Source organism: Ursus arctos, unplaced genomic scaffold (assembly GCF_023065955.2).
Source record: "Ursus arctos isolate Adak ecotype North America unplaced genomic scaffold, UrsArc2.0 scaffold_30, whole genome shotgun sequence".
Classification (NCBI taxonomy): Eukaryota; Metazoa; Chordata; class Mammalia; order Carnivora; family Ursidae; genus Ursus; species Ursus arctos.
Window position 1 is genome coordinate 35,970,682 of NW_026622986.1, and position 23,622 is coordinate 35,994,303.

The following is a 23,622-nucleotide window of genomic DNA, read 5'->3' on the forward strand; positions in this document are numbered from 1 at the left end:
GCCCCTTCTGTGCCCCACCCTGCGCCCTCCAGCGTCCTCACTCCTTCATCCCCAGAGCCACCCCAGAGCCATTCCCACTTAGGGAAACCGAGGCACAGGTGGGTTCAGTAGCGTGCCCGAGCTCATGTAGAGGAGCTGGGATCTAGACCCGGGTAGTCTGGCTCCGGAGGCACGGCCTTACCGGCCCCGCTGCTGTGGCACAAGCAAGCGTCCTTGCAGACACCCTGTCTTGGGTTAATTCTCCGTCGGTTTGAAGTCAGACTGCCGTCCCCTCGGCACGCACATCCGTGCTACTGATGGTGGGACGCCAAGGACTCCACGACCAGTGGGAGCTTCAGGAAATGGGTGGAGGCTTTTGACAGCAGGGTGAAGTGAAGGGGGCACACGTCAGTTTCTCTTAGGATTTAAACCCACAGATGTGCATGGACACCCCTTCCTCGGAGGGGTGAACGTGTCCTGATCATTTGTACTTCTGTTCTCAAGATGCCCTGGTGATTGTTGTATTGCAACATACAAGATTCTTCCAGGGTGAACGACTGTCCGGTGTGCGGAAGGCAACCAAGGGGAAAGTGGAGCTTTCTGCTCAGGAGATTACCGGGATCTTCCTGTTCAAGGGCCTCACTGAGCCTTTGGAAGGGACTTTTCTCTTGTGTCAGAGAAAGGACCTATGACCTTCAAGGTGCAGACTGGGGACTGCTGGGGGAGCAGGGTCCTGGGTCCCCAGGCCACATGCAGGGTGGGCGCGGGGAGCCTGTGTTACTGCCTGCCACCTGCTGACTGTTCCCGGCCCCGCTCCCCGGTTTGCCCCGTGGCCTGTGTTGTGTGCCTTGCAGAAACACCAGCACTGTGACAGTGTTGCTTCGAGAATTCAGGCTACCCGTGTGCCAGGATGAGGTGGAAACCGCCAGCAGTCAGGTTCCTTTGGGTCTTTTGTGTTTATCGCACACCCGCTGTACCAAACCCCCCGTTTGACGATATCGGTAATAGCAACAGTCGTTAATGAGTGTCTGCCTGGGACAGGCGGCTATGGCTCCCTTCGTGTGTTCTGTCGTACATAAGTCTCTCCTCAACCGTAATTTTTCCCCATTTTACACGGGATCAGAGTGGGGCCCGGAGAGACTACAAAACTCACCGCCTGTTTTATAGCCAGTGAGTGGCAAAGCCGGGACTCTGACTGCAAAGCCTGGCTCCCACGTCGGTGTTCAGTCATGTCCCCAGAAGCACGGGGACAGCTTCTGTCTCCCCATTTCTTACAGCCTCCTGCCCAGAAGGCAGGATCTCAGCTTGTGGGGCTACTGGGGAAGGAAAACTCAGACGTTTCTTTGAGCAAACAGCAGGTGGAGAAGTTGTCCGAAGTGGAAGAGTAGGGCCAGGCCCGCCCGCCTTCCCACGCGGTGGGAGGGGAGCTGAGTGCACTGACAAGTCCCGGTCCACAGCCACGACGAGGCAGGAGCGTTTGCAGGAAGCAGAGCTGTGTGAGGAATTTGGTCAGTTCTTCTACAAGGACACAGTGTTTCTGTTTCTCCAGCGCCGACACAGGCCCTGGTTTGTTAGCACTTCCGCGCTTTGGGAAGTTCTGCTGAAGAGCTCGCTCTTACCAGGGCGGGTCTAACCCTAGACGGACCGCATTCTGCACGAGCACGAGTCATGTCTGCATGCACAGCCACGCCGCCCTCCGCTGTCTCCTTGCCCTGGACGGAAGGACGCTCAGTATTTCGGAATGTGCCGTGTGGAGCTGTTGCCTCCGGCCCTGAACTCCCCTTCCTTGCCTTGTCCGGGAAGAGTGGATCCGGGCCCTTGCACACCTTTCCTTGGCCAGCTGCGTTAGGAGCGGATGTGGACGTGGGTGCTCTGCTGGTTCCTGTGCAGTTGCCGGGCCAGCGTCTCCAGCAGCGCACCCCCGCCCCCCTGGACAGTTTTGAGGAATCCCTCCCGTGAGGCCCCCTCAGCTTTGGGGCACCCCAGTGCCCCACGTTGGCTCTGACGGCGTCCGGGTCTCTGCCCTTCCTGCTGCACCCTGCCAAGTCCACCCTCAAACAGCCCTTGGCCCTGCGTGTTCGGTGCGTCCTGGCTGTGTTCGCTCCCTTCCTCTTTGCTTCGGAAAGCTGTTAGTGCCACCGTGGAAACCCAAACTGAGATCACGTTCACTGTACGTGAGTCACTTCCTGGCCTCTTCGCGAGCAGCCTGGAGTGTCTTCGGCCTGTTTTTGGTCCTCGTCTCCATTGACACCTGGAAATTGTGGAAGATACTGGTTCTCTTTCCTGTAACGGAACACGCGTGCGTCTCCAGGCGCGTTTCTGTCTCAAGTGCGCCTGTTGTTCAGCCCTTCGCGGGAGTGCCCCCCGCCCCGCGCCCCGTGCGGTCAGCTCACCACCTGATGCCCTCTGCGCGCTCGTTAAAGAGATGGTGTCACTCGCCTCCACCAGGCCTGTTCCGTCGCCCCGGCTGACCTCTCGCTCCTAATTCGTGTGGCTGGCCGAAAACTGCCTCCGGGACCTTTGTGGTGAGGGTCCCGTGACCCTTGATCGGAGGTTGTAATGGATTTCCTGTGCGTCCAGCTGCTGGACTCATTCACAGTCTCGTTGTAGGACACGCTGAGCTTTCAAGGGAAGATTTACCTACCCATATTGTCCTAGAAGTTTTTAGTTTTGTGAGCTCTTGTAGGATTGGTCTGGGTTTTAGGCTAAGAACTGTGAACTTATTCTCAGCTAATACCCCCTCTCCCATCTTCTGTGCACCCAGTTCACCCCGTCCCTGTGTCCAGGGCCCTCAGAACTGCCTGGGGCTTTCCTGGGGTGCCCACTGGCATTGGCCTGCAAAGAAGGAGAGTTTGTCCCTTGCCCTCTGGCCAGTGTCATCCCCACCTCCACTTGCCTGCGGCTGTTAGACATGCAGGAGTTGTGACCGGGGTCACCATTGGTGGTTCTCTTGCCGCCCTGAGCACAGAGTGCTCCCAGCCCCATGGAGGGGAAACGGGAGAAGCCAGGTCAGAAGCACCGGGAGATGTGTGGTGATGCGGGTCTGTCTGTTTACCATATTTCAAGACATTTTTCCAAACAGACCTGGTCACTGTGGGGGCGGTTAGTTGTTGAGCATTCTAGTTAGTAGTCGAGGATACTGGGAGCTCTGGGGGTGGGGGGTATTCAACACTGCAACGTCTTAACACATGGAAGTAACTTCTGATGTGAACATTTTATTCAGAAGGGCAGGGACCCCTATTTGCGGTGGTTACGCCACAGGCTGCAGAGCACATCGTCCGCTGTGGGGGCGGGGGGGGGGGGGTCATCTCTTCCCACATCTTGGCCTTGTTTTGTTTTGACTGGATTAGCGTGCTGTCCAAGGGGTCTGGGCGTTAATACCATAGTGCCGTTTGGGGAGGGGTCGTCCTGTCCTTTTACTTAACGTTACTACCCAGTATGTGGTCCGATGGAATCTTCTGGGTGATTCGGATGCATGTTTTTAAATGCTTGTTACGCCATTGTTTTGTCATTGAGAGAGAACGCAGGGTTGCCTTCTTGAAAATGAGTAAAGTTTAGTTACTAATTCCTATGCATTGTTCAGTTTTGCTATAAATAAATAACATCTTCATGACTCGCAGCAAACATTTATTTCTGACTCATGGTCAACTCTAAACTCTAGCTTTCATTCCGGGGTCTCCACCTGGCTGGCATGCTGGTCTCTGTGTGATTGGAAGTATGCTACTTCTCTTCTCTCGCGGTTTTGTGACAAAATTTAGCAGACTTGTGTGTAATGCTAGCAATTTTTAAAATGTCTTTTACTTTTATGGAAAGACACAATTTAAAAATGTACCTTTACTATCCATTTTTACTAAAATGATCATTTTATGTTAAAAATATGTTTTTATTGGATTGCCAAAGTAATTTATCCTCACAGCAAAAACCTTAGCAAATATCAAGAAGAGTGAACAAAAATCAATACATTATAATTTCATTATTCTGAAATGACTGATTTTTTTAAGATTTATTTTTTTGAGACAGAGGGAGTGCACAAGTGGGGTTGGGGGGAGGGACAGAGGGAGAGAATCTTTTAAGCAGACTCCTTGCTGAGTACAGAGCCTGACACAGCCCAATCCCATGACCCACGAGGTCACGACCTGAGCTGACATCAAGAGTTGGAGCCACGTAGGTGCCCCTGACTACTCTTAATATTTTGGTGTGGATCATTCAATTTTTAAAAAATAAAATGACTTCAAATACAAGAAATTATATAAAGAGAAAATCTTGAAATCAGAGCAGAGCAGATGATGTCAAAGGGAACAGCTGACTTCTGTTTAGGAACAGCGTCGTTAAAATGATGAATTAAAAAAGTGTCAGCACGAAATCCTGTGACGACCAGAGCCTTTATTTTAATGAAGGAGAGGTGCTTCCAGCTCGGGCGATGCTGTGGTGGGTTGGTCCGACATCCGTGACAAGACCCAGAGCTTTCCCTCTTCCCTGTGTATGTTGTCGGCGTTGCTTTGGAAGACGCTGGAGAGTGAAGCAGGCAGAAGGGAAGAGGACTCTGCCCCGACGTTTGGGGAGATCGGCCGTGCTGTTGCTAAGGGCAGCGTCTCTAATCCACATGTGATCTACGGCCGCTGAAATCCAGGCTCTTCGGCTTCGGCTGTCAGGACGGACAGGTGCGGCCAGGACAGGCAGGTGCGGCCAGCAGACCGGAGCTGTGGTACGTGGTGTAGGACACACATCCCAGGCTGAAAGGAAAGAACAGGTGGAATTCATATAAAAGAAAGAAGATACCCGTTTTTTCTTAATTTCATTGAAGTAACTTTGCTTTGCAAAGTCTTTTTAGTTTGATGCGGTCTCGCGTGTTTATCTTTTGTTGCCTCTGCCTGAGGAGACAGATCCAAAACTTGTTGCTTAGCAGGCTTACTGTGCGTATGTTTTCCTTTAGGGTTCTAATGGTTTCAGGTCCTACATTTGAGTCTTTAATCCATTCTGAGTTGATGTTTGTGTTTGGTGTGAGATAGCGGTCCAGCTTCCTTCTTCTGCATGCTGCTGTCCAGTTTTCCCATCTTTCACCTATTGCTTTTTCTTGCCTGTGTGGTTGTAGACTGATTGACCACATCGGTGTGGGTTTATTTCTGGGCTCTCTGTTCTGCTCCGTTGATCTGTGTATCTGTTTTCATGCTTTGATGACTACAGCTTTGTGGTATAGTTTGAAATCTGGGAGCATGAAATCTCCAGGTTTATTCTTTCTCGAGCTCGCTTTTACTATTCACCATCTTTTGCAGTTCCCTACGAATTTTAGGATTTAATGTCTACTTCTGTGAAAAATGCCAGGTAAAGCAAAAATTATGTTTTGTGGTGGTAGTTATATATGCCATTATAAAATATGTGACAAAAATAGCACAAAAGATGGAGATACGTGGAATTCTATTCTAGGTTTTTTGTTTTTTGTTTGTATTGTTTTGTTTCACCAAATGGCACAATATTAACTCGAAGTAGACTATGTTAAACATGTGGCAACTCATGGCTGGCTCAGTCGGTGAAGCGTCTGCCGTCAGCTCAGGTCATGATCTCAGGGTCCTGGGATCGAGTCCTGCATCAGGCTCCCTGCTCAGTGGGGAGTCTGCTTGTCTGTCTCCCTCTGCCCCTCCCCCTGCTTGTGCTCTTTCTCTCATGCCAAATAAATAAATAAAATTTTTAAAAAAGATCTTAAGATTCCAAATATCAAAATTTGTGGAAAGGAGCTAAAGCAACGTATAGAGGGAAATACACCCCTATAAATGCTTCTGTCAGAAAAGAAGAAAGGCTGAAATCAGCGATCCAGGTTTCCACCTTTCTTAGTTTCTTTCTATTTCATTACTAGTGTGTGGATATGCGACAGGTTTTAGTATATTGATTTTGTATCCTCTGACCTTGCTAAATTCATTTATAAGTTCTTGTAGGTTCTTGCTGGAATCTAGGGTTTTCTATGTATAGTGTCATGTCATCTGTATATAGTGAAAGTTTTACTTCTTCCTTACCGGTTTGGATGGCTCTCCCCCCCCCCCCCGCCCTTTGGTCTTGTCTGAGTGCTGTGGCTGGGACTTCCAGTGCTGTGTCGAACAGCAGTGGTGAGAGTGGGCATCTCTGTCTTGTTCCTGATCTTAGGGGAAAAGCTCTCAGTTTTTCGCCATTGAGTATGATGTCTGCTGCGGGTATATATATATACACACATATGTACCCTTTTTCGTTGAGGTATGTTCCCTCTAAACCTGCTCTGTTGAGGGTTTTTGTCCTGAGTGGATGTTGTACTTTGTCAAGTGGTTTTTCTGCATCTGCTGAAATAACCACAGTGTCTTTACCGTTTCTCTTGTTGCTGTGATGTCTCACATTGATTGGTGAATATTGAGCCAGCCTCGCATCCTGGCAATAAATCCCACTTGATCACGGTGAATGATTTTGTTAACGTATTGTTGGATTTAGTTGGCTAATATTTTGTCGACAATATTTGCGTCTGTGTTCAACTGAGATATTGGCCTATAGTTTTCTTTTTTTGTAGGGTATTTTGCTTTGGTGTCAGGGAATGCTGGCTTCATAGAATAGGTTTGGAAGTTTTCCTTCCTCTTGCATTTTTGGGAACACTGAGAAGAATAAACAATTCTTTAAATGTTTGTTAGACTTCACCTTTGAAGCCATCTGGTCCTGGGTTTTTGTGTGGTGGGAGATTTTTGATTACTGATTCAATTTCATTGCTAGTAATTGGCCTGTTCAAACTTTCTATTTCTTCCTTACTCCGTTTTGGGAGATTGTTCTTAGGAATTGGTCCATTCCAGGTTGTCCAGTTTGTTGGTGTATAATTTGTATAACATTCTCTCATAATCCTTTGTGTTTCTTTGGTGTTGGTGGTTACTTCTTCTCTTTCATTTCTGATTTTATTTATTTTAGTCCTCTCTTTTTTTGGTAAGTCTGGCTAAAGGTTTATCAATTTTTGATCTTTTCAAAGAACCAGCTCCTGATTTCATTGATCTGTTTTGCTGTTGTCTTAGTCTCTGTTTCATTTATTTCATCTTTAAACTTTATTATTTCCTTCCTTTTACCAGCTTTTAGGCTTTGTTTGTTCTTTTTCTAGCTGCTTTAGATATAAGGTGAGGTTGTTTATCTGAGATATTTCTTGCTTCTTTACGTGGCCCTGTATTGTCATCATCTTCCCTCTTGGAACAGCTTCTGTGGCGTCCCAAAGAATTTAGACCACTGTGTTTTCATTTTCATTTGTATCCATGTATTTTTTTTATTTCCTCTTCGGTTTCTTGGTTAACCTATTCGTTGTTTAGTAGCATGTTTTTAAATATTCGTTTGCGTCCTTTCCAGATTTTGTCTTGTGGTTGATTTCTGGTTTCATACCATTGTGGTCAGAACAGATGCAGGATAGGACTTCAGTCTCTAAATATTTTGAGACTTTTTTTTTTTTTGGCCTAACATGTGATCTCATATGGAGAATGTTCATGTGCACTTGAAAAGAATGTATATTCTGCTGTTTTTGGATAGAATGTTCTGAATCTATCTGTTAATTCCAGCTGGTCCAGTGTGTCATTCAAAGCCACTGTTTCTTGTCAATTTTCTGTTTGGTGGCCCATCCATTGAGGTAAGTGTGGGTGTTAAAGTCCCCTGCTACTATTGTATTACTATCATTTTTTTCATTTATGTTGGTAAATAGCTGCTTTATATATTTAGGTGCTCTCATGTTGAGTGCATAGATATTTACAATTGTTATGTCTTTTTGTTGACTGTTGCCTTTATGATTATGTAGTGTTCTTTATTCTCTTGTTATAGGCTTTTTTAATGTCTATTTTATCGAAGCATCGTTTCCTTAGCCTTCTTTTCACTTCCACTTGCGTAAATGTTTCTCCAGCCTTCACTTTCAGTCAGTAGTCTTTAGGTCTGCAGTGAATCTCCTATAGGCAACATAATATCAGTCTTGTTTTTTAATCCATTCCATCACCCTCTGTTTTGATTGATAACCATTTAGTCCATTTTCAATCAAAGCAATTACTGATAAATATGTACTCATTGCCATTTTGTTACTTGTTTTAGAGTTGGGTTTATGGTTCTTCTCTGATCCTTTTTCTTTTCTCTCCTGTCTTGTCTGATTTTTTTTTTTTAAGTGATATGCTTGGATTCCTTTCTCTTTATTTTTTGCATATCTATGACCAGTTTTTGATTTGTAGTTACCATTAGGTTTATATATAATATCCTGTGCATATAGCAGTCTGTATGAAGTTGATGGTAGCTTAAGTTTGAACCCATTCTATGTTTTATGTATACGATGTTGTACTTTACATCTTTTTATAGGCATATTCTATAGATATATTTTATAGACATATTTTCTTGCTTTTTTGATTTATCCTCCATACTGGTTTTGTAAGTAAATAATCTATTATTGTGTTTGTATGTATTTGTGCAGTTTTTTCTTTTGCTTACTCCCAGTTATGGTCTTTACATTCAAAGGAATTCCCTTTAACATTTCTTATAGGACTGGCTTAGTGGTAATAAGCTTCTTTACCTTTTGTTTGGGAAAATTTTTATCTTCTTCTTTTTATCTTTTCTTAATAATAACTTCACTGGATAGAACATTCTTGGTTGCAGATTTTTCCCTTTCAGCACTTTGAATATATCATGCCATTCTCTTTTGGCCTGCAAAGTTTCTGCTGAAAAACCAGCTGTTAGCCTTATAGGGATTCTCTTGAGTGTAACTGTTTTCTCTTGTTGCTTTTAAAATTCTCTGTTACCATTTTTTTGCCTTTTTAATTAAGCTGTGTCTTGGTGTGGATCTCTTTGGTTGATTTTGTTGGGGACTTTCTGTGTCTTCCAAATCTGGATTTCTGTTTCCTTCCCCAGATTAGGGAAGTTTTCAACTATTATTTCTTCAAGTAAATTTTCAGCCCCCTTTTCTCTCTCTTCTCCTTCTGGGATTCCTGTAATGCAAATGTTATTATGCTTGATGGTGTTGCTGAGTTCCCTTAATCTATTCTCATTTTTTATTATTCATTTTTCTTTTGCTTTTCAGCTTGGTTTCCTCCATTACTGTCTTCTAGCTCACTGATACATTCTTCTGCTTCCTCTAGTCTGCTTTTATTCCATCTAGTGTATTTCTAATTTCAGCTGTTGAGTTCTTCATCTCTGATTGGTTCATTTTTATATTTTCTATTTCTTTTTTGAGGGTCTCTCTGAGTCTTCCACTCCTTTCTCAAGTCTAGTATCTTTATGATCATTACTTTGAATTCCTTAGCAGGCATCTTGCTTATCTGCATTTCATTGAGCTCTTTTGCTCTAAATTTATCCTGTTTTTTTTTCATTTGGGACCTATTCCTCAGTCTCATTTTGTCTCAGTGTCTGTGTCTGTTTTCATTTGTTAGGAAAGTCAGGTGTGTCTCCTTGTCTGGAAAGCAGTGGCCTTGTGAAGAGGCCCTGAGCTGCCCTGTTCGAGGTACTGGACAGTGTCCCCTGTTCACCAGAACCTGGTACTTCACGTGTCTCCTGTGTGTGTGGCATGCGCCCTACTGTTGTGCTTGAGCCGTGTTTGCCTTCCCGTCACCTGCAGTGACCCTCTTTGCCTATTGTAGGCAGGGTTCAGACCAGATGCCTCCTCTTAGCTTGTTTGCTGAGCTGTAGTCAGCTGTACTGCACGGTGTTCTCCTTGCGCTGGCCTCTGAGGGGCTTTCATTGAAGGTGGGGCCTGCAGTCGGACCAGATATCTGCCCCCACTTTGACTGTTGAGCTCGCAGTAACTGAACTCAGGGCTCTCTGTTTTTGCTGCCCCCATGAGGTTTTTGTTGGTGTGTGGGGCCAGCAGACAGACCAGCTGTCTGTCCTAGGCCACTGCTTGGGCTGCAGTTGAACTGGTGTGTGTGGTTATCTTCCCCTCCATGGCAGGTGTCCCTTTGGTGTGGTGCTGGTCACTGCGGGGTTGCTTGCAGAGTGAGATGAGGAAGGCACTGCTCTGGATGGACTCCTGTCCAGTGGGCAAGTTGGATGGGGCGGAGCCACAGGAGAGCGTGGTGGTGGACCTAACCTGTTAGACCATGATGGGAACTGGAGCCACTTCAGAGGGATGCCTACAAATGGGGCAAGTTGGGTGGAACGAGTCTGAAGGAGAATGTGGGGGCAGGGTGTGGTGTACTCTTAGCAAAGCTAGGTGGCCAGTGTCGGTGCTCGTTCCTGTAGGTGTCCAGGTATCTAGACGGGGGGCAAGGAGAGAAGTGGTGCCGGCCAGTTCTTGTGTTCTTGGAGAAGTCTCCGAAAGATCTCTGCCCGTCCTGGGCATGAGCTGGGATTAGTAAATAAATATCCTTCCTGTGTGCCTCAGGAGATTTTCGTACTGCCATATCTGTGTTGTAGCTCAGTGGGTTGTTTGCTGTCTCTCCAAGGGCAAGGACTGTTTCATAGGCCATCAGACTCTCCCAGAGGTGAGCTGCTGATTTTCAAAGTACCCTGAGTTAAGCCCCACTGATTGTAAAAATCCGTGAAGCCCAGCCTCACTGGTTTTCAAAGCCGAATGTTGTGGGGTCTCATCTTCCCAGTGCAGGGTCCCCCGTGTCAGGGGTGGCCGGTATGGGGTCTGTCCCTCTCCTGTCTCCACACTCGTGGTGTCCTTCCTATTTGTGGTTAGTCTCACAGGCCGGTTTGGTTCTGGAATGGGTCTCTGCCCCTCCTCCTGCTTTCAGTGTGGTCTCTTGTCTATGATCAACTGTGCAGAGCCTGTTGTGCTGGCCTTAGGGGTTTGTTCTGGGTTAGTTACACTGATGTGGGTGTCATCTAGCTGTGTTCATGGGACAAGAAGAAGTTGGAACCCTTCTACTCCACCATCTTCCCTGGAAGTCTGAGAAATCCCAGTTCTCAGTATTTATTTGAAAGAATTGAAAGCAGGAACTCAAAAAGGTATTTACACGTAAGTGTTCATGACAGCATATTCACGATAGCCAGGAGGCGGACACAACTTAAATATTTATTGATGGTTGAATCAATGAAGAAGATATGTTATATCCATACAGTAGAACATTATTCAGCCTTAATGAAATTCTGACATATGCCACAACATAGATGGACCTTGAGTACATTATGCTAAAAACTCTAATGCTTCCAGAAGAAACTAGAATATCTTTTGGACCTTGGGGTAGGCAAAGATTTCACAGACAGCAGTGAAAAAGCACTGGTTAGGGAAAAAAATACAGCAAATCTCATGAAAATTTAAAATTTCTCATCTGGTACACTGGTAAGGGTATGATGGTGAGCCACAGATTCAGGGTAAATATTTTCAAAACATATACCTTAAAATAACTTGTACCTATAATATGTAAAGAACTACTGTAAATCCACAATGAAAAGGCAGCTCGAAAGATGGTCCAAACCTGGAACAGGTACCTCACGACAGGTGGCATACTCGAGTACAGTAAGCCCAGGGAGGGGGCTCAGCTTCAACCGTCAGGTGAATGCAAGCTGAGGTCCCCAGTGAGTTCCCCTTCCCAACCACGGTGGTGTCTGCTGTGGCAAAGATTGAGTGTACCAAGTGTTGGTACAGACGTGTCAGGACTGGAACCTCAAACACGGCTGGCGGAGATGTGAACTACCATAACCACTCGTGAGCGGTTTGGCGATTTCTTTAAATTAAAACTTGCACTTACCGTATGGCCCAGCAATGACACCTGTAGACATTTAGCAAAGAGGAGTGAAAATGTCCGCATAAACACACGTGAGTCTTCACCGTAGATGTTCTGTAATAGTCCAGAACTGGACATAACGCAAATATCCATCAACTGGAGAAGTATGAATGGATTATGACATAGTCATGTGTTGTGTTAGGTCTCATCGGTAAGACGCTGTGAAGTACTGAAGCACGCAGCCTCATGAACGAACATGTCAGCTAGTAGAATTGATATGGTCATATAAAGTCTGTGCGATTCTATCTGTATGCAGGTCAGGAGCCAAGGAAAGCGTGTCAAAGTCGTGAGCAGTAGCTGTTTATTCAGGGTGGGCTTTGATTGGAAGGACACACGCAGGAACTTTGGGTCCATAGATACGTCCTGTGTCTCGACTGGGATAATGGTTCTACAGCTAGATTTCCATGTATTAAAATGTATCAGTTGTACTTAAGATCTGAACATTTCACTATTTTGCACCGTCTCCCCCGCACCTGTAAATGAATACTGACCTCTGTTTCATAGCTTTTCTTTTCATAGTGTCTTTTCACACTTTCTGCAAGAAGAGATGCAGGCCGCAGGTGGCCCGTGGGGGCCGTTGGGTGGCCTGTTCTAAAATGCCGACCTGCTGGAGTTTTCGTAGGAACGGCTAGAGCGTGGTGTGTTTGGTGGTGAAGGGTGTGGACCCTGGAGGTGTTCACACCTGGGTTCACACCTAGCAATGCTGCTCCCCATGTTAAAAACTGGGACAGCTTCATACCTCTGCTTCCTCACTTGGGAAATGCTGGAAGTAGCCCCTCGGTGGGGTTGTGTGGAGATGGCATGGAGCCGTATTGAGCCTGCCTGCTGCCCTCTTGTGGGCTCCTGGTTCCACGTGTTCTCCTGCGCAGAAGACCCCCCCCCCCTCCCGCCACGGACTCAGATCGTGGCAGCCCTGCTTAAAGTCCCCAGTGCCTCCCTGTCAGACGTGAAGTGGGAGCCAGGCCACCTGCCCCGCCTCAGAAGCCCTCGTCCTGATGCGTCCCTCCCCAGGGCGCTGCTCTCTCTGCCAGCACCTGCTCATTCACCTTCCCCACCTGGGAGCTGCCTTTCCTCTATGCCATGGGGATTCTCATCTTGACAGAATGGCTGTTCTTACTATTCCAACTTCACGTCGACAGAACTCTTCCCTGGCCTCACACTGAGGTAGGCAGTGTTTGTCCTGTTTCGCTCCTGCCCCGGATGATTGCCTTTTGGGTGTCCCTTACCCATTAGAAGGTCAGCTGCGTCAGCTCCTGATTCCCACCGTACCCCCAGCCCTGAGGACGTTTACGGAGTAGGCGTTCAGTAAATATTTGTGGGGCGAATACAATGGGCTACTACACTCAAAAGGCCAAGCACAGTGACGGACACCCCTGGGGAGTGTTCGTGGAAATCACTGCTTCAGCCTGTAAGGGGTGACTCGCATTGACATGAATCACGCGGTTTGAGGAGTGTCCTCTGAAGAAATACCCACAGATCAACTAAGAAGAGAGTCACACAGCACTTTGCAGCCAGTATGTGATTATTTATGCAGGATCTAGGGTAAAAAAAATGAATCATTAAAAGTCTGAATGAATTTGAATGTCGTTTCTCTGCAGCTTTCTAGCCAGTGGTTTTCTACTTCTTTTCCTTCCTTCCCACCCCTGTTTGTGACAGTTTCTGTAGGAGGATAAACTGTTTCACAGGACCAGACCGAAGGGGGAAAAGGCGTGGGGCCTGCGGGGTGTCCCTGAACAATGGGGTGATTGAGCTCTCCTTTTGTTGTAGACGTCCACACAGAGGCCGTGCAGGCGGCGCTGGCTAAGCACAAAGAAAGGAAGATGGCGGTGCCCATGCCTTCCAAACGCAGGTCCTTGGTTGTGCAGACCTCGATGGACGCCTACACACCGCCAGGTGAGCAGCGGGCCCACTGCCCGCTTCCTAAAGTGACGAGCGAGCCTTGCAGTTAATGCCCCCTCGCTCAAGCAGTCCCGGTCTTTGTCGCTCTCAGACTAAGGGTACTGTCATTCAGATTTCGTGAATCAGAGGCCCAGTGGATGCACTCTGAATTAAACTTGGGACGGAAATGAACATTCTCTATGTGTCTATACAAATGCGTGTATTCATCTTTTCATTGAGATTCATAAATGATGCAGCCTGTCCTAACAAAATTTTATTTAATGCAACAAAATTTTACTTAATGCTTCGTGTAGCAAAAGGGAAGAGTTTGTGCCTCCACAGTTATAACTGAAGTTGGGCTTCTCTTCTGCCTGGATTGGTCTGTACAGATTCTCAAGTCCTTCAAACATCAATATGTCGTGAGGTTGTATTGAGAAATCCAATGAATTGAAACATTCATGCAGTTACCTTAACTTGGGGTCCTCATCGTTTTCCTGTAATGTGCACGTACTGTTTGGCCTCTGGACACTGCGGTTATTTCTGCTGTGGAGATGTGACAGGAGCCAGGGCAGCATGGCAGTGAGTGGCTGTGTGCCAATAAAACTTTATTTACAGAGACAGGCAGAGGGCCAGTCTGGTCCAGAGGCCTGCTGGCGACCCCACTCTTAATGGTTGATAACTACCGAAGTTCTCTGTATGGTGACTAACATAATATAATAAAAAAATATTATTATAAAAAAAAAAACAAAACTACCTAAGTTCTCTGCTTCACTTGACCCAAATAATTACAATCTTTGTATTATGGTCTTCAAAACCAGAGTAAAGCACAAAGTTAAATTATCCAGGTACCTTTAGAAAACATGAAGGATCGAGCCTAGTTTATTTGGTGTTTTTTCTGTAATTTTTTTTATTCCAATATTATTCATGCCATTGTTGCTGCTGTGCCCTTCTGCAGACCTGAATTACCTTGCACAGTACAGAGGAACGTACACAACACACTGTCGAGTATTTTGACGTTCAGTCCTGAGTGTTTGCAAGCAGGGAGAGTAACAGACGCATGCACACAGCATGTGATTCAGCGTCTTCGCCCCGTGTGTACGTGTAGTCACCATGTCAGCACACGCGGTTAGCGCAGTGCTCTGACTCTGTTCCCCATGCTGTGCTTTGCATCCCTGGACTCACCTGTTTTGTAACCAGAAGTTTGTACCGCTCAGTCCCCCTCACCTATTCTGTCCATCCCCCCACCCACCTCCCCTCTGGTAACCACCAGTTTGTTCTCCGTATTTGAGTCTCTTTCTGGTTTTTGTTGGTTCATTTTTTTTTTTTAATTCCATGTGTGAGTGAAAACACACACTATTTGACTTTCTCTGCCTGACTTACGTCACTCTGCATCATGCCCTCAAGCTCCCTCCACATCGTAGCAAATGGCAAGATTCCATTCTTTTTATGGTGGTATATAGACACCACCTCTTCTTTGTCCATTCGTCTGTCCATGGACACTTGGGGTGTTTCCATATCTTGCTTATTGTAAATAATGCTACAAAAGACGTAGGGGAGCATATATCTTTTTGAGTTAGTGTTTCGTTTTCTTCAGATCAATACCCAGCAGTGTAATTGCTGGGTCATAGGGCAGCTCTATATTTAGCTTTTTGAGGACCCTCCATACTGTTCTCCAGAGTGGCGGCACGAGTTTGCATTCCCACCAGCAGTGCACGGGGTTCCCCTCCCTCCACATCCTTCCCACACTTGTTATTTATTGCCTTTCTGTTACTGGTCTTTCTGACAGATGGGAAGTGATACATGAGTTTGACTTGTATTTGCCTGATGCTGAGTGATGTTGGGCATCTTCTCATGTGTCCGTTGGCCATTTGCATGTCCTCTCTGGAAAATGTCTGTTGAGCGCCTCTGCCCATTTTTTACTCAGATAGTTTGGATTTTTTTTTTTTTGTCTTCATTTGTATGAGTTCTTTATATATTTTGGATTTTAACCCCTTATCGGATATGCGATTTGCAATTATCTTCTTCCATTCAGTAGGTTGCCTTTTTGTTCTGTTGATGGTTTCTTCCACTGTGCAACGCTCTTCAGTCTGAGAATCTTAATTACTTATGGGTGCTTTTGTTTCCCTTGTGTGAGGAGACAGGTCCAAAAAATATTGCTAAGGCGTATTTCTAAGAGTCTACTGGCTATTTTCTTTTTTTAGGAGCTTTATGGTTTTCAGTGTCGCATTTAGATCTGTAATCCATTTTGCGTCTACTTTTGTGTCTCGTGTAAGAAAGTGGTCAGCTTCATTCTTCTGCATTAGCTGTGTCCAGTTTCCCCAACACCATTTGTTTAAGAGGCTGGCTTTTTCCCAGTGCATAATCTTGCCTCATTGTCATAGATTAATTGACCATATCAACAGGCGTTTATGTCTGGACTCCCGATTCTGTTAATGTGGTGAAAAGTTTTATTTTGTGTATGTTTTGTAACAAACAGAATGGATTTACAAGGACAACAAACCCACTTACACCAAGTGTTTAGAACAAGACAGCATTCCAGGAGAGAGGCGTTTTTCTGAGCTACTTTTTTATGAAAAATGATGAGTTTAAAATGCAAGAAGCAACGTGATTATTCACGTATGTGCTTTTCCCGTGTTGAATCCGTCCCCAGAAATGTGGTTATGTCATTCATGATGAACGACAAAACTTCAGAGAACCAAACGTTGTGCAGATATCCTTGCAAAATACAAAAGAACATTATTGGGAGTGGTATTTTTGACGAAATTTTTACACTGAATTATTTGACTAGCGCTTTCTTGTACACCGTGTAATACATTTTGTAAATTGTCATGCAAGAGTCCTAGTGATAATATCACATATGGGATAGTTTTATACAATCAGATGCCAGCACCATCATCATAAAAATTTTTATTCACAACCTACATATTTATAACCACACTTGAACAAAACCTTAGGGCTAAGCTTCATTTTCTCTCATTCTGTTTTCCTTGGTTGTGGATAACCGTGTCTTGTTAGAATTCTTTTCATGTGCACTGCTCTTCAGAGCATATTCCTGAAGTATACATTTTCTGTGTGAAGTGACTGGTCACTGACCAGTATCATAGTCTCTGGAAAAGATCTAATTGGATTGTTACACTCTCAGTCTTTTATAGGAGAAGAAAAATTTTTTTAAGTAATTCTTCCTCCAGTGTGGGATTCGAACCCACAACCCCAAGATGAAGAGTCACATGCTCTACCAACTGAGCCAACCAGGACACATTTAAATAAAAAATGAGGATAATTAAGAATACAAGGTTGAAAAAATGCACAATGCAAACATGAAATGTAAAGCAAACAATTCTTTCTTAATATCAGACAAATGGCAAGACAAAGGGAGGTCAAGTTATAAAGAGGTACCGTGCATAATAGCAAGTGAGCAATTCATCAAGAAGACATAATAATGAATGTACACCTAAAAGAGCTTTATAATTTATAAAGGGGAAACTGGCATAATGAGGGGAAAGTAGAAAAATCAAGAATAATAATCGGAGATTTAAAAAGTACCTTTCTTAAGTAATAAATTGTCAAAACAACACTGTCATCCAACTTGATGCAGCTGATATTCACAGAATCTTACCCTCAACTACTGTAGAATACACATTTTTTTTTAAGATTTTATCTATTTATTTGAGAGAGACAGAGAGCAAGAGCATGAACGGGAGGTGGAGAGAGGGGGAGGGAGAGGCAGACGCCCCGCTGAGCAGGGAGCCCGATGCGGGGCTCAGTCCCAGAACCCCAACATCATGACCTGAGCCGAAGGCAGACGCTTAACTGACTGAGCCCCCCCAGGCGCCCCACATTCATCTGCAATACATTTCTTGAGGTATAATTGACACGCCATAAAACTAACCTATGATAAGTGTGTAACTCAATGATTTTTAATAAATATATATAGATTACGCAACCATCGCCACAGTCTAGTTTTAGAATATTTCCATCACCCCAGAAGCTTCTTTGTGCCCACTTGCAGTTGATTCCCGTTCTCACGCTGAGCCATAGCGAGTCACTGATCTAATTCATATGCCCTGTAAATATTCTAGACGTCTTATAGATAAAACTATAAAATACGTTCGTCCACGTCTTGCTTCGATAGCATCGTACTTTTGAAACCCTCCCGTGCTGTCGCATCATCGACTCGTTCCTTCTCGTTGCCGAATTGTGTCCTGTTAGAGACTCCACATGTTGGTTATCCATCCACTGGTTGGTAGATTTTAGCTTGTTTCCAGTTTTTGCCTATTACGATAGGACTGCTGTGCGCATCGACGTGCGTCCGTTTGTGTATACGTGCATCATTTATCTGGAGTAGCTTCCTGCAGTTGAAGTAACGCGTCTTGTGGGTAGAGTGTACGCTGAACTTCCAGGAAACTGCCACGTCGTTTCCATACGGCTGCCACCGTTGTCCACGCCCACTTGCAAGATAGGAGATTGCAGGTTCTCAGCGTCCCTGCCAACACGTCGTGTCGTCTGTCTTTTTTATTGTAGCTATTCTAGCGGATAAGAAATGGTATCTCGTTGTGGTTTTAATTTGCATTTTCGAATGGGCCTGTTTGCTATTTGCATATATTCATTGGTTAAGTGTCCACGCTTTTCCCCATTTTTGAAATGCATTGTCTGTCTTCTCACTAGTTGAGAGTTCTTTATATAATCTGAATACAAGTCCTTTGCCAGATACACAGTTTACAAACTATGTTTGCCTTCCCTTAATTGAGTCTAGTATCTGTACAAAGATGTTTTGTATCTTTGTCTTATATCCTGTGACCTTGCTAGACATTTATTAATTCAAGAGTTGTTTAGTGTGCTCCTTGGGATTTTCTACATACAAGATCATGTTATCTGTGACTAAAGACAGTTTTAACGTTTCCTTTCCAATCTGGATGCCTTTAAGTTATTCTTTTTGCTGTATTTCACTGGCTGGAGCTTTGCCGATAATGTTGAATAAAAGTAAGAGGGGATCTCCTCCCCTTAGTCTTGATCTTAGGGGAAACATGTTCAGTCTTAACATTAAATACAGTTGTTAGGCTGAGGAGGTTCCTTTCTGTTCCTGCGTTGTTGAGAGCTTTTATCGTGAGTCAGTGTTAGATTTTGTGAAATACTTTTTCTGTGACTTTCAAGGCTAACTTAGGGGTCTTCTCCCTTTATTAATATGGTGTATAACATTAATTCACTTCTGAATGTCACCACTTGGTCCTGGTGTGTACTATCCATTTTATATGTTGCTCGATTCTGTTTGCTAATACTTTTTCAGGATTTTTGTGTCTGTATCACGAGGGTTATTTTTCTGTGGTTTTCCTGTGAAAAGGCGTGGGGTGGGAATGAAAGGTGGACAGTAAAGAGGCATGAGAACACCTGGTGGGGACGGCAGTATTTGGGTGGATATATATGGGTATATGCGTTTCTCAAAAATCATTAAGTCTGAGGACTTGAACATTTTTCCCAACAGGCTACAGATGGCCAGTAATGCAAGACAAAATGACTCACATGAGTGATCATTAGGGAAACGCAAGTCAAAACCACAATGGGATACAACCTCACACCCACTAGGATGGCCACTGTCAAAAAAACAAAATCAAACAAACAATACAACAGAAGATTACAAGTGTTGGTGAGGACATGGAGAAAATTGAGCCTTTGTGCACTGTTGGTGGGAATGTAAAAAGGTGCCCCGTCCATGGTACACAGCAACCCCGTGTCCATCCACAGATGAACGCAGAAGTGAGGGACATTCTGCAGTACACCCCAACATGATGAATCTTGAGGGTGTTACGCTGAGTGAAACAGCCACACACAGACAGACGCTGTAGGATCCCATTGTGTGAGGTACTGAAAAGTGGCCCATGTCATATACAGAGAAAGCAAACTGGTCGTGTCCAGGGCCTGTGGGGAGGGGAGGATGGAGGGTTCTTGTTTAATGGGGACAGAGTTTCAGATTTGCAAGTTGAAGAGAACCTTTTGAGGTAAATGGTGGGGACAGTTGCACAGCTTATGAGTGTATTTGTGTGGCCCAACTTCTTTAAAATGGTTAAGATGGTAAATTTTATATTGTGTTTTATCACAACCAAAAAGATTGAAAGAAGTCTTAGGTCTGAATTTAAAAAACGTGTCAATTTTCTTCTTCTGTAAATTATGATCCCGCTGTTTTACAAGGCAGAGCAGAGGGAGGGAATTTGTCTGGCTCCTACTATTACTGCTGTTTTTCTAACAAATTCCTAACAGACTTTCAAAAATATTCCAGACAGTGCAGGCCATGTCACAATGTTAACAAAGCGTGAGTGTGAATTTCCTTCACAGATATTGTTGTGTTGGAAAGAAAAAAAAAAGAATCCCACGTCTTGATTTAAGACAAATCGTCATTTTTCTCATTCTCATTAGATGTTCTTAAGCTACTCGTGGGTTTTTTTGTTTTGTTTTATTAATATTTTTTTATTATATTATGTTAGTCACCATACAGTACATCCCTGGTTTCTGATGTAAAGTTCGATGATTCATTAGTTGCGTGTAACACCCAGTGCACCATGCAGTACGTGCCCTCCTTACTACCCATCACCGGCCTATCCCAGCTCGTGGTCTTTTATCCCTCCTGGCATCTCGCATAACTCACAGCAGTAGGACCCGAACTCACTCCTACATGGGTGTTTGAATAATAAGGACACCAATGTTTAATTCTTGAAAATTTCTCTGCTAGGGGAAATCTTATGAAATGAAAATAGTTCCATTAATTTTAATGTAAAAAGTGACATGTTTTATCTAAATCCAGGATGCACAGTTTTCACAGAGAAAACATGAGTGAGAAAATTTTATTAGAAATGAATGTTAAATATATTTAGTTGCTTATGATATGTAATGTGATGGCGTATCGTCCTCACCAAAGGAGGACCAAAGTCTTGAGCACGTAGGTTGGTGGGAAAGAGATGGGAGTCCTTCTAACTTCTACACCATTGTCCCCGCTGACACCTTACTCTTCGAGGAGGCATATGGTTATCTTCACTCACACAGAATTTAAAAATAAATTATAGCTTGGAGACACGCCCCAGGTCTCAACAAGGGCTACAAACACACTCTGAAACACACGAAAGTTCAATAGCTCTTAGAGAATGCTGCCCCCATCCTTCCCGCTTGCTGTCGGCATGCCTGGAAATACTTACTCCCAAACTGTTGAGTGGAGCAAATTGGTGAGTATGTCTTTGAGATTGTAATATCAAAAACAAACAAACAATTTTTGTGGCATATTTATTGAAGGTGTTCTGGATGAAAAGTTCATTATACTAAAAAATAATTCATTATCTGAGATGTGGTGTAACTTCTCCAGAGTGTTCACATGAAAGCTGTTGGGCGGTGAGCGCGTGTGGCGGGTCTGCGACGTTCGACGCGGGTGTGTTCCTTGCTGGCGCTCACAGATCTCCTCCCTTTCACAGACACCTCTTCGGGCTCAGAAGACGAAGGCTCGGTGCAGGGTGACTCCCAGGGGACCCCCACCTCCAGCCAGGGCAGCATCAACATGGAGCACTGGATCAGCCAGGCCATCCATGGTTCCACCACGTCCACAACCTCTTCCTCCTCCACCCAGAGCGGGGGGAGCGGCGCCGCCCACAGGCTGGCCGACGTCATGGCCCAGACGCACATAGGTGAGTGCCCTACTCCCCTTGGCAGGCGGGGCGCCGTTTAGGAGCTGTGCCCTTGGCATTTACCAGCTCGTCGGTGCGTCTCGGCCGCGGGATCCATTCGAGGGACAGCACAGAGCCCAGCCCCGACTCTTCTGCTGCTTTGCTGCTTTGGTTTTACCGTTTTGTGAAACCTTCGGTTTGGCCGCTTCTCACCGTCCCGATGTGTCTGACGGCTGGGATGCCAGGAGCTTTCTGCTCGTAAAGGAATGCGTGCCTGTTCGCTAGGGTGCCGTGGAACCCTGTGTCCGCGTGTTTTCTCCTCGCACTGAAACGCACGTCCACATGGAGTTGTAATGGTCTGACGAACAAGGCAGGGAATTCTAAAGTGAAGTTGCTCTACTCCGGGTATCATTCGAGGAGGTGGGGGCTTCGGTCACTTCTGCTTTCGCCTGCTCTCTGCCGTGGTGTCTCAAGTTCTTGGCTGGTTCAGGTTCCATCCCATGTGGGTTCTGTAATGAGGAAGAGCGTCTCTGTTGGAATGGGCACACGGTTAGAAAGCCTTGCCTGAGATGTTTGAAAATAGTGAGGAATTACTGGAGTAGAAGAGAGTGCGTTGGACGAGCTGCTGTAATTGTGGGCAAGTGAGGAGCCTGTTTCTCTGCCCGCCCCGTGCCTGACGCTCCTTATGCCCGGACACGAGTCCTTGTCTGGTGTGCACGGGGCAAGTACGACGGCCCGATCTCAGCTCGCCCGTTTCAGCGATGGATTAAGACTTTTGAGCTTCCCAGTAAAAACCTTTCACAGACTGAATTACTTGCTTTGAATGTGGTGCCAGGAGAGTTCAGGATGCTCCCCGTTCAAACCACAACGTGGACGCGGGTCACCTTGCCACAGGACACACACCCCTCCCGGTGCTCCGTCAGACCTCGTGTCTGCAGAAGTCCCAAATTTAGAAAACAGGTAAAGATCGTGAATTAAGTACCATGCAAACATCTCAGACTCAGGTTTTCGTTTCTAGATTATTATCTACTTGAGAGAGTTCAAAGAAACTCAGACCACTTTTTTTTAGGACTTCGCCCCAAAAGCGCTCACTTGAATGCACTTGAAGTTAAATGCATCAGCTTTTAGCTTTGCTGATACAAGTATCAGAGGTGAGCTTTTTTCTCCTGCAGAAACTAGTCTAGTCTCCGTTCCCACACAAACGTGCTGCTGGCGTCTTCAGAAGCCACTTCTTCCTGCTTTGGTTTTTTTAGTGGGAAAAAAAGGGAACAATGATTGCTTTGTACCTCTCAGAGCTGTGGTGAGTAAAAAAGAGAAAATAGGAAAATTCTTATTTTTTGGGTGGTGACAGTCCAATGCTAAGTGGTGTTATCAGAGCTCGGTTTTACACCGCGAGTGACAGCAACACGGCTCCGTGAACACCGAGAACCGCTGTGGAAATCGGAGTACGTTACAGACTACTGAGAGAGGTGTGACGGCGACACAGGTCTGGCTTTGTCTCGCGTGTGGTTCAGAGCCTGGGGCAGCGTCCGCCCGTGCTGTCCGACACCTGCGTGGAGGGTTAGACGCGCCGCTCACTCCGGCCCGGGAAGCCAGTGCACGCTGGAATTCTGTTCACTTTTAAGGAAGTCTCAGAATCTTACCAAGAGAAACATATAATTTCAAACAAATTAATCACCTCATCTGGTTCTCCCTTTGTGACGTTTCGTGTGAAATCTGGAGGAAATTATAGCACGGAGGATTAAATTTATCCAGACTATAAAAGGTGCCATGACTCACATACCTCACGTCTCAAGGCAACCTGGGCAGAACCCACCGTGTGTGACGCTGCGGTCGTTCCTCATCGGGCACAAAGAGAAGTTCCTAGAATATCTGGAGATTTTCTGTAAATGTGAAAAATTTTGAAAGAAAGCAGAGGCAAGATACAATAAAACAGTGAATAAAGGAGAACAACAGTTCCTCTGGCAAAGCAGCAGAGGGGGAAGCGGAGGACTGGCGGCATCTGAGCTTCTGTCGCGACCACCCAAGGTGTAGGGGATGAGGGTGTGTGTGCGCGTGTGCGCGTGTGGGTGTCTGTTGAGACCATCTGAAGTCGAGGACACAAAAGCGTGTGTGTACATGTGTGTGTGCGCGCGCACGAAAGAATCTGAGCAAACGCACCACCACCCGTACCTCTCACCCGCATCCGCGAGGTGCTTATCCAGAGCGATGGGCGCTGCTTCTGCCCCATCGGGGGAGGGAAGCCCAGGGTCACAGACCGCGGAGGCCAAGAAGAGTCTGCCGCAATGTGCGCTGTTGTACTCTGTTGCTGAAGCGAAATCCCAAGTTCTGTGGTTTTCACGGTGATGACATACATAGGGCCCCCTACGTGCACCCCCATAGTCAGGCCAGCTCCGTGTTCGGTGCAAAGACCCTTCCAGGTAGTTCTCCTTCCTTCTGCCCCA

General features: G+C 45.6%; 1 protein-coding gene across 6 annotated transcripts in view; it reads left to right on the plus strand.

Moving 5' to 3' along the window:
• DIP2C (disco interacting protein 2 homolog C) overlaps window positions 1-23,622 on the plus strand; it is a 395,318-nt gene that overhangs the window by 230,651 nt on the left and 141,045 nt on the right. For all 6 annotated transcript variants that reach the window (XM_026478673.4, XM_026478674.4, XM_026478675.4 and 3 more), the window contains 2 exons: window positions 13,428-13,553; window positions 20,990-21,199. In XM_026478673.4, coding sequence (XP_026334458.2) covers window positions 13,428-13,553; window positions 20,990-21,199 — 336 coding nt within the window. The remainder of the gene's footprint in view (window positions 1-13,427; window positions 13,554-20,989; window positions 21,200-23,622) is intronic.